At 41.8% G+C, this 11,724-nt stretch overlaps 1 protein-coding gene across 1 annotated transcript in view; it reads left to right on the top strand.

Annotated features, from left to right (window-relative positions):
- The window catches only part of MYRIP (myosin VIIA and Rab interacting protein), a 227,491-nt gene that overhangs the window by 181,897 nt on the left and 33,870 nt on the right, over nucleotides 1-11,724 (top strand). The window contains exons 8-9 of the mRNA XM_009321068.1: nucleotides 5,929-6,106; nucleotides 8,831-9,480. Coding sequence (XP_009319343.1) covers nucleotides 5,929-6,106; nucleotides 8,831-9,480 — 828 coding nt within the window. The remainder of the gene's footprint in view (nucleotides 1-5,928; nucleotides 6,107-8,830; nucleotides 9,481-11,724) is intronic.

Genomic DNA, 11,724 nt, shown 5'->3' on the forward strand with positions numbered 1-11,724 from the left:
GAGCATTATCTTTGTACTACTTTTAAAGGAACAATGCTTTTAAGGGGCTCAGCTGCCTGAGAGGCCAGTAGAAGGATGGGAAACCCACCTGAAGTGCAGCTGGGCTATGTCTGTGTCACTAGTGAACAAGCCAGCTTGTGCAGACCCTGGAAGCTCTAAGGCTTTTGCAGGAGAGGGAGTGGTCATCTTTGCTTTCTCCCAGTCTGTTCTTCAAGGATTTGCCCTGATGGCTGGGATATCCTAACCAGGGTTTAGGTCAGGGCATGAAGAAGGGAGTTTTCTTTCAATTGAGTGTGAAAATCTCCCATTCATCTGCCCGTTCTTGCCCTTTTTCCGAAGCCATAGGGTTGTTAACAGATACTTTGCCACATACAAGATTAACTAAGGAACAGATGCTTGAAACACTTGGTATTTCACTCCCACTGCTAAATGTCTGGACTGCATTCATTTGAGCAGAGCGAAAATCACTTCCAGGGATAAATAGGCTGTGGCAGAGTGGCACCATTTGCAAGCTCCTACTGTCTCCTTCCTGGTGTAGGAGTTTACTTACCAAAGGATGCACTAGGGGTTGCTACTGTGTTTGCTCAGGTGGGTGGGACCTGCTGGTTCTGTCTGTGCATTGATTGTATTCATAGAGCACAGATGAGAAGCAGGCGAGGGATTTTGCTGCACCGCTAGCAGGCATAGCTGTAGAATTTACGGGTGAGGAGAGGGGACAGTTAAGGTTGCATCTAAGTCATCTGTGTTTGTGCTGTCAATTCTAGGCTGCTTCCCTGAATAAACAAGGCACTCTTCAAAGCCCAAACTAACAGCTGCCCCACAGGTCAGAGCTTGCACAGCACAGGACTCTGCTGCCCAGATCCAGAGGTGCCCTCCCTGCCATCAGCCCCGCTGTTGAGGTCCCAGTGCCTGCAAGGGCTCCTGCCGTGGTGACCCTGCAAGCTGCCTTACCCTTGTAGCACCCGGGGTTCTCAGTCCCTCCTGAATCTGGGAGAGTCCTTGATCCACTCTAAATAACTGCAGAATAAATTACAGTTTTACTAGTTAAAACAGACCGAAGAAATAGGGTGAAATAGGAGGGAAACGACGAGAAAAACATGAGTGATCCAGAATATCCTTTGTACAGTCAGTTGCTTTTGGCATCTGTTTTGAATTACCACTTTGGCTTGTCTTTAGAAGAAAGAGGAATTACCCATACTCTTTCATCTTTTGAGGAAGAGTGTAGAGCAAAATATTTATATTGTCTCTCTAAACAATATGCATACATATAAGACTCATTCAAGGTAAAGAATCCATAGATTATCAACGTTAGACTCAATATTCACAAGCATGTTTTATAAAAAGTTGTTCTTTCTTTTGGTTACTTGTTTTGTTTTTATTTATTCAACGTTCAGAAGCATGAACTTGTTATAGACAGAAGATGGAATATTTATTAAGTAACAGGAGACACTGTATGTGATTACTTTTTATTCACTCCTTCCTTCTTTAATCTTCAGAAACCACATTGTCTTTTTCTTTTTTTTTTTTTTGAAGGCCAGCAATGAAACAGGACTGTACATGCAAAAATTATTCCTTTTAGTGCTAGCCCAGTACAAGATGAAGGCTGAGTTCTCTCCATCCAGACATTGTAACTATGCAGCAGAAATCCCCTGAAGAGGGGTAAAAAAAAGAGAATTATAATGTGTCTGGAATTTCTTTTTGAAACAAACATCTCACAGCAGATGCCAGTAGGCAGGATTTGGTGGGGAACTCATCTAACTAAAGTGTTTGGAAATGCCTGTCAATACTGTAACTATATTTTGCAAGCTGTGCTGTACTGCACAGCAATCCAGTATGCAGCACATGCCTCTGAGGAGCGTGTGCAGTGAACATAGCAAATGACCTGTTGGGTTGCAATGCCATCTGCTGATGTACTAATTTATTGCAGAAACAACAGTTGCAGTACCTCAGTGTCTGACTGCAAACATACAGGGCAGCCTTGTAATTAATCACAAATAAATATGTCTAAAATAGCACCTGGCTGACAGGTTTTTTTTGCTGAGGAACCAGAACTTCTGGTTAGAAAAGGTGCCGGTAGCTTTAGCTGGGAGGGAAGGATCTTCTTGACCTCTCATATCTTTATAAATCAGGACCAAAGCTCCTACATTCCTGCCTCCTTTTGAAAATCATATTTAGGCTGCTGTATGATTTGGATACTTTTGGAAAATGGCTTGATTGGTTCTTCTGCCCTGATACCTTGTTGCTGTCTGAGTTTGTAGGCAATTGGTAAAGATTCAGGGCCATGACTCCTCCATTTGGTCGGTAAATATCCCTTGTTCCAATGCGAACCAAATCCAAGAGCCTATCAGGGTAGCTGGCCTTACCTCCCAGACTTCCCTGCATCCATGCACAGGGAAACTACATGGAGTACCAGCCCCCAGGTAGGCTTCTCCATCCTGTTCCTTTATGTTCAGTGTTTTGCTTCATATGCAAATGTCCACAAGGGAAAAATGTCCCCTGTGGATCTACAGATGGGCTGTTATCTCTGTGACAAAGGGAGGCACAAATGCAGCACTGTAATGTGTACTTCTGCGGCCTGACACAGGTTAAGTGTGGCAGTGAAGTCAGCAGCACGGGCAGGCATGTACCTAGGCTTGTAGCCCATGCTGAAGCCCATGCTAGAGCTGCAGGGCTGTTGAGTTAGTGGTGCCAGCTGAGTTGAAGTTGATGCAAATGTGCCAACCAAGATTAGAGCTTTTGCTGTGTAACCTCCCACCAAATAGCTAACTCTCTAGTTTGCTCTTAATTGCAAAAGCAACAAAAGGAGGTCTTGAGTCATTTGCTTTTCAGATAGAGTCATCAGTCAGGCCGGTAATTGATTGGAGATAAACTTGTGGACAAACATTTGCTTTTGTGCTCTGAAAAAAATGGCCATATTTATGCCATTGTAGACTGATTTGTTCTCATGCCAGGATGTGCTTCTGTTCTATTCCTACACCAGACTTGGCTACACTTTTTGTATCGTTATCAGTGTTACCAGTGATTTGAACTGCTATCACATGAGACTGTGATTTGGATTCTGTCACATGGGACTGTGTCTACTTTCTTTTTTGTGCTTCCTTGTTTTTCAGTGCTTTTTTCCATCAGGCCCTTCATGCGCTTCTTCTCCTTTTTAAATCCTTCAAGCTGTTGTGTATCTTCTAGTCCTTCTGAAAGATATATCTGCCCTATAGTGTAGACACACCTGAACTAGCTTTAAATTGCTCAGGCGGTGCTGGGTAGCAATGTTGCTGCGGAAGCATGGGTCTGAGGGCAGGATTGCTGAGCTCCTTCAGCAGGTTTTGCAGCCTGTGCCAAGTTCTGCGTTGTCAGAGCTAAGCTGCTGGCGGGTCTCAGGTTAGTTGAGAGCCAAGTGCAGACACTGCCATCACTGCGATGCAGCCTTTACTGTGATGTTTATGAAACAGCAAGTAGGCAGGTGAGAAGCTGCCATTTAAACAAAACACCAGAAAAGTTGTCAAACCTACATTTTACATAATAAGAAAAAACATGTTACTTTCATTATCTAAGCCCAGGTTGTCATTAAACAGACTACTTAAGTTTTTCCTGATTTTTTCTTATTATTATTATTATTCAGTTCTTTAGGTAATAAGAGAAAACAGATACTAGTGATTAAACTGTAGGATATTGCTGCTTCTGGGTTCTTCAGCATCTCTTACCTCTCTGTGTTTGCCATATACGCGGAAAACGAATGTGCCCTGAGGGAATATTCTTGGTACTGCTAAAATAGTGGCAGCCACTTGCCAACTTGCTGCTTTCAGTACGTAACAACTTTAACATAAGGATATCAGAGGATATGGCAGACATGAACTGGGCCTAATTTATTGTAAGAATGGGAAGTTCGGTAGTTCTTGCTTTACAACGAAGTGAAGTGAGCCATAGCACAGTTAAAACTTGTTATAGTTCAGGCTGCAAATTTGTGGCAGAATTGTTTATATTGTCCATATATCCTGGCAGGATGAAATCAAAGTTAATGAGCAAATTCCTATAGCGAAACAATTTATGTACCTGTGTATTGTGTTAAATTATTAACTCTTTTACAGGGTTAAGGAGTTAAGGAGGATTCAGATGATCTTGATCAGTTGAAGATCTAGTTTGAGGTTTGAAACAGCCTAAATATACACTTGAATGTAGCTGGTTTGTGAAAGTGACTCATCTGAAAGATTCCCTATAATAAAATTATACAGTACTATGAGCTTATTTTTAGTAGTTCATGTCACTGAATTTGAAAGGAAACACTCCAATGCATCACGTTAGGACCTTTGTCTTTGCATGGACAGGACTAACCTAGTTATGCAGTCATTGCAGTTACAGAAAATATTTCATTCTAGGACAATAATTCTGGCTTTTCCTCCAGAGTTCAGAAGCCAAACTAAACCCTTGTGCTTGGTTGTGTTTTGTTTTTACTGAATATGTTATGAAATCACACTGCTGAGCCAAGGATACAGGAAGATTTGCAGTTAATTAAATCTTCTGGCATGGTACACACGTCCCATACAGGAGCATTTCAGATGGGAGGAGGTGCAGCCAAAAAAGTGGTGTGTTACTTTCAAGCCAGCAGGACTCCCAGGAATGCTTATGCTGTCCTGGGAATTGAAGGGACTTGAAAATAGCTGAAAGTCAAGTTATCCTTTTCCTCATCTGCACGAGTGCAAAGCGGAGCTCTGATGCAGGCAACGACTGGCCCTTTTGAGATTAACAGTTTTAGTTCATTATTTGTAACTTGAACATCAGAAAAAATGTAAAGAGATTTGAGAATGCCAGCTTGGCCTGCGTAAAGAAGCTGAGCCACTTGAAAGCATACTTCTTAATGAAACCCTGGCGTATAAAGGCAGTCTTTTACTGACTCTGTTATGAAGGCCAAGACAGAGGTTTTGAGTGGTAGAAAATTATGGGGAAAAAAGCTAATTGTCGTTTGAAAAAGTGATCTGTTTTGCCATTCAAGCTGCCTAAGCACATACTGTCATCAAAAGCAAAGTTATTAATTAAAAAAAAAAAAATTGTGCTGCAGCAAAATAGTGTCAGCCAGATGTTAAAACTTGACTTGAGCTGCTGTAGCCTTGTTTCTAGAATTACATATGTGATTTGATATGTGAGTTCTCCTGAAATCAGCAGGACACTACCAGCTTTCAGTTTTTAAAAATCTGGCCAAATTTAAATGTGACTTCTGTAACTAGACCCCAGTGCCTAAGTCAAAACTGATCTATTTATGTAGATCCAAGGGAAAGTGCCTTCCCCTTGGTAGTAGTGAGAGCTCATTAACAGTCACAACAGTATTTTACCTCATTTTGACTTGAAATGTGACCCTCCTAGAAACAAATAAATGTGCAATGGTAGGCTATGTTGACTTCATTAGCAAGACTGCATAAAACTGCCCAGGATATTGTGTGATATGTATGTCCTAGCAAACAAAAGAATTCTACATTAAAATCAGTTGAGTTGCACATCTATTTCTGGGGAACAGGCTGTTTGTTTGCTTTTTTAAAATTTTTAACTTCTGCAAATTGTTGCACCAGATGGCCTGTTGAGCCAACAATAGATCATCATGTCTCACCACAATGGGATCTCTTTCTGGCTAGCTTGAGTCAAAGCCGTTAGATATCAGTCCTCACCAAGCACATTCCTAACAACTTCACCTTAATTATTTCTTTCCATCTGGTCTGTGGTAGTATAAACAATTTTCTGCCTCCTTGCATAGCATCAGAAATGCACATAAATAAGCAATCTAGTGCTGAAACAATTCTTTTGAATACATTAAATTCCATTTCTGGATGCTAGCAGATTCCACACTTCCATGGGTAACTGAATACTCATACTAATTATGGTAAAGTATTTGATAATTAAGTATTCCTATTTTTAAATTATGCTCTTTGATTTTTATTCCCACAGAGGTCCCAGTCTGCATTCTCCCTGGCTAGTGAAGATATGCCCAGTAAAGGACTAGACCCTGCATCATCTGTGACTGAGGCTCTTTGGAGGCAGCAAAAAGGACAATTCAGGAGACAGAAGGAACGCAAGCTCTCTGCATTACCCAGCTGGAAAAGTGTGGACCGGCTAAATGAAACAAGTAAATAATTCTAGTACGAATATGATTCTTTTTTTGGTTCTCACTCAGATTTGGAATAAATATGAGTTAAAGCAAGGACCTTCTCCAGGAAGTTTCTGTTGACCTCTGTGTTTGCAGGGGTCACATGTAAAAATGTCTATTTGGTGATGCTGAGTGTCATGATTTCATTGGGCTGTCATTGGTTATCTTACCTTTTTTTTTCCCCCCCAAGAAAAGATTCAAAACTTGGGCCTTTGGGGAGTTCATTTTGGACTGTTAGGAAACACTAGGCATCTAATTTGGATACATTTCAGAGCTTCTAAGACATGAGAGCCCAAGGGCCCTGCTTTGTCACCCGGTTATCTGTCCTCCAGTTGAAGGAGTTCACAGCTACCCATAGTCTCCCTTCTGTTGCACATGTTAACTGTTCATGAGGTTACGTGGTGAACCAAACAGTGAAATAATTCACATTTAGGATTCCCCCCTTGCACCTTTCTTTTCAACTCTGATGAGTTCACCAATGCAGTGTTCTGTGCAGCCCTACTAACTGCTGCTTCCACACAAGTTTGAGGAAGCTGTATGAGTAGGAACTTCACAGACCAACAGTTTCCCTAGATCTGTGTCCTCTGTCTTTCTGTGCATTAGGTATGGATGTGAATATGGATGGTGAGTAGCTTCCTAAGTCAGGCCCATTCCTGATCAACACCCTGGGATAGAATGCAATTCCCTGCTTGCTTCAAGATGACATAAGGACAGGCTGTCATTGAAGAAGGTGGTTCCTGCTCTTGGGGGGATCCTGTTTCCACTGCCTCTCTTGTTCTGGCTGTAGTGTTCATGAGGCTACAAGAGTGTAGCACCAGGCAACTGCTGCACAGAAGAGTTGGTTAGTTTTCATCCCCACAGCTGCACAAGGGGAAGGGCTGAACTGCTTACTGCAGCAGCAGCCCCTGGCTCCACGTGACAGGGAACAGCAAAGCTAACATATCTGCTGCTGTTGTCCTCCCATGACAGAGTCTGCTTGTTCCTGCTTCTTTTCTTGCAACAGCTGTAGAGCCCATCTGACCCCTGTAGCAAATTGGTTCATGAAGCTAAACAAGCAGAAAACTTCTCTTTTGTAGGGTGAGTTTACTGGTGCTGTAATTCCCACAGCTGGCTCACTAGGCACTGGCAAGCAGAAGCAGCCAAAATACAGGTTTGGGTATAGTGGGTACCAGGGATGGGGGCTGCCCATCAGTTCAATTCATTTATCTGTAATGCCAGTTGATAACCTGGGAGACTGAAAATTAGACAGTGTCAGTACCCCTCCTCCCCCCAAAAAGAAAGTGATAGTAAAGTAGTACTAAAATCTGACTTAACTAAGTATGCATTACTTTGTGAACTGCTCATTCAGCCCCCCTTCAGAAGTGTTGTTCTCCTGGGCATTTTAGTGGAAGGCCTATTTTCAGTAAAGCAGTTAATTGGGTGCTTAAATTTAAGAACGCACTTCAATCCCATTGAATTCAACTGTTGAGTAATTTAGTACTTAACAATTGCTTAACCATAGCACAAGGACAAATTGACCCAGTTCCTTTCAGGTGCTCTACTCAGAGGATTTGTTCTGCTTCTTTCATCTAAGAACCACATTTGTGATGAAATTGTGGTGCCTACTGAGCTTATAGTAAATACCCGATTGTGCTAATTTATGTAAATATGATCTCACCTATGCAGTAGTAAGCGGCTCTGTATTTAGAAGAAATGCAATTCTGTGAGTAACACAGCACTTTTTGACCATTTTTGTGGCTTTTTTTTTTTCTGTCAGAGTTGTAAAACATACTCTGAAAAAGTGTAAGAATAACAAGAGCAGCAGTGCTTGGGTCAGACAAAACCCTCATTTAGTCTAGGATACAACAGCAGCAGCAACAGTAACCATAAGCAAGAGCCTAGGAAAGATTAGGAGAAAGCAAGTATTTTTCATGCTGCCTCAGAGTAGGCTCTGAACCTCCAGAACTTTCAGCATAATGACTACCTCAGCTAGAATTTTTTCTGTATTTAGTAAACCTCAGTGGATTTCTCTTCCATGTCCATAGCCATCTCTGTTTTATCCCAGATTAATTTCTAGCATCCATAATACCCTTAGACAAGAAGCTCCACAGGTGTTGTACCCATTGCCTCCCACTTCTTTCTTTTGTTTGTTTTGAACCTTGAATTCACTAGTTTCACTCGATGTCCTCTAATAGTTAGGTCGGAAGAGATTCACCCATCTCTTTTAGCATGTATCCTCTCAGTCTTCTCTCCTCCAGACAGCAGAGCTGTCTTACTTAATCATTCCTTGAATGGAAGCCATTTCAGAACCTGGTGCAATCTTTGTTGCTCTTCTTTGATCCTTTTTCCATCTTTCCTTTTCAAAATGGGGGACCAGAACTGCACACAGAATCAAAGACATTTGCAAAACACAGGATTTATACATGTCTGTGTACTGATGTTCCATCAGCCTTTCCTAATAATTCGTTTAGAAAAAAGCTTTGGTTAAGTACTCTCACATTTTAAGTAGTCATCACCATATGACTTCAAGTGGTGGCTTCTGATTAAAAGTACAGCAGCATGGCTCACAACATGAGAGAATTCATGTAGCAGCAACACTTGCATTTGTTCATTAGTTTTGTTGAACCCTCCAATTTGTGGCCAGTTGATCGCAAACTGGCAAGTAAAATGAGTCTTTCACACTGTGATCATGTAGCGATAATTGTTCTTGTTCCGTTTTCATAGGTCCGCCTTCTGTTTTTCAAAGCACTGATGGAAACTGGGTAGCTTTGCAGAATGTCACTTTGCCTCGTCCTCGAATGCTCGCCAAACCAAAGAGTCAAGTATTTGAAGCTTTGGAAAATGAATCCAGCATTGTGTCTGCCTATGACGAGATGGGCTCAGACAGCGAGGATGACTATGACTGGAATGTGGCCTTGAACAAGCTGCGTCGGAGACCTCGGCAATTACCAGATGACTTCTATTATACCAATTCCCAGTATGGTACTGAATGGGTTTATGGCAATGACCAGTACCAGGCAGTGACCTCCCCTTCCTCTGGGTTATACACCAATACTGAGACACTGTTCTCCGATTCTGAAACATCTTCAGTAAACTCTTCCCAGGAAGCTAAAGGACCTAGCAAGCTTCTCTGGTTACAAAGCAGAACTGAAAGTGATATGCCCAGAATGGAAAAAAAACATTTCCATGGAGAACTGGATGTAAATTTCAATCCACAGGCAACCAGCTTGGAGTATTTGGACAGCAGTGAGACTGAGGAAGTCCATTATGATTTAGAAAAGAGATCAAGAAGGTGGAGGAAGAACAAAGCGATTTCTGAAGAATTATGTGAAGGAAAAAATGGCACAAAAACCAACAAGATGAATTTAAGTCAGGTAATTGTGTTTGAGCTTACCAAATGCCATCTCAAAAAGAGCTGGGCAAAACTAATTAAGCTATACTGGCGATAACATGTGAATCGTGAGTGGGAGGTGGAGTGTTCTTGCAAGTTTTATCCTCATGCTTCGTAACTGAGAAGCAGCAAAGGTAAAGTGTTACATATACCATGAACAGGTTTTGCCTCTTTCTCAAATATGCCGCTTCCATCTGATCAATGACATTGTTAATGCTGTAAAATACAGTGCTCTTAAAGAAAAAAAAAAAAGTCAGGATTTGCCAACAGCTAACAAATGTTGACTAATCACCTGTTCTGTTGCATTGTTGTTTTTTTTTTAAACTCCTTTATTCTTGGAATAAGAAATAACTCATATGCCTGGGAATCTTCTGTGTGCTGTTTGCAAATGTCCTGATAAGGGATAAAGCTAATGAGCAGTAGAAATTCAGAAAGGGCTGTTTTTGAAATATGGTCCAAGAGATGTCTGCTTTTAATTAGTCACTCGATTTATGAGTTTTGGTGTGTTAGGGTAAGTATTTAGAAACTACTTCCATTTAAATAATTTGTTATTTGATTGAAAAAAAGAAAACCAAAACAAACCGAATGTAACAGCTCAAACTTGGAATAACTGATCATACAACTTGAAGACAGCAAAGCACTCCACAAATGTTTCTTTTAAACGAGTGTGGGATAACCAGAAAGCAAAGTAGTCTGTTTGGAGTTTGTCCAGGCCTGGGACTGATGATATGTAAGGGATCCAGTTGTCCCCCAAAACGTTTTTAGCAGTACAAGCACAATTCTAAGTAATTACCCAGCTGGATGAGGAGAATACTGACCCCTTGTCCAGTTCTGTTTCCTATGTCCTACCCGTCTCGAATCCTGTAGCTGCATCATTGCTGCGGTAGAGTAATGCTAAGCCTGAAGCGAGGAGCTAAGTGCTGTCTTCTCCCTATGCCTCTGACTACAAGCAACCTGATCCAGTCTTTAAAGCCATCTGAGCAATTTTAGGATGCCTGGAATTGTTTTTCTTTGCTTATGCTACTAGCCTATGTTTCCCATAGAAAGACATTGGTACAGCTGATCGTAAGTCAAGATTAGGATTCTAGGATTTCAGCAGATTTTTAATGCTCGGTAAATTATTGTTAATTCTGTATCTGTTCCATCTGCTTTTAGGAGACAGATGTGGGTGTTTCGTACTGATTCATTTATACTCATGTCCTCATACATTTATAATCTACAGTTGTTGAAGGAGAGTTTTGTATGATAACGTGCTCTAACAACACATCAGTGGCCATTAATGACTACTTAGAACATCAGGCAGAATTACAGGACTTTCCAGGGACTGCACTGCACAAAGACCATATTTTGTACACAGACTTCTGCATTTCCCTTGCTGGCTTTGCATATTTGTGCACGTTCTATGTGTGTCTGTATGCATATTGTGGCTTTCTAGTTAGTACTGCTCTGCAGAGTATAGAAGATCAGAGCTCAGAGGGAAGGTCCTGGAGATGTTATAGAATCATAGAATCGTTTAGGTTGGAAAAGACCTTTAAGATCATCGAGTCCAACCGTTAACCTAACACTGCCAAGTCCACCACTAAACCATGTCCCTGAGTGCCACGTCTACATGTCTTTTAAATGCCTCCAGGGATGGTGACTCAACCATTTCCTCGGGCAGCCTGTTCTGATGCTTGATAACCCTTTCAGTGAAGAAATTTTTCCTAATACCCAGTCTGAAGCCCCCCCACGTTCATCCAGTGGAGGTCAGAAAGGCAGGGTGCTTCCAGACATATGTGACAGCATCTTTCAGCAGCTTAGTGTGTGCTTCAAAGTGCAAGCTGGTGTGGAAAACGATTGTTTTTTCCAACTCTCTTGCAAGTTGCTTTGTCTCTTAAGTGCTGCTTATACCTCTCTGTTGTGCTCTAAGTGCAAGGTTTGGGATTCTGACCCGCGCTCCCCTTCATTTTACCCTTTAGGCTAGAAGAGACTGTTCCTGCTCCCTTGCTCCCTCAGCCACAGTGGGGCAGGCAGAGGCACACTGCCTCCAGCTCATGCTACTGTTTTCAGAGCAATGAAATTCTCACTAGGGAGTTTATGTATGGGTGGGTTTGCATATGTTTAGTTTGTGTGTGGACATACACCCCCCCCCGGTGGCTGATTTGACAGCTGGTGCCCACATTTGGAGAACTGTTACTCCAGCCTCTGGTACACAAGTACTGCTGGGAGCAGGAAGGGACTGGCTACT

The sequence above is a fragment of the Pygoscelis adeliae genome, unplaced genomic scaffold, assembly GCF_000699105.1.
Source record: "Pygoscelis adeliae isolate BGI_AS28 unplaced genomic scaffold, ASM69910v1 Scaffold280, whole genome shotgun sequence".
Classification (NCBI taxonomy): domain Eukaryota; kingdom Metazoa; phylum Chordata; class Aves; order Sphenisciformes; family Spheniscidae; genus Pygoscelis; species Pygoscelis adeliae.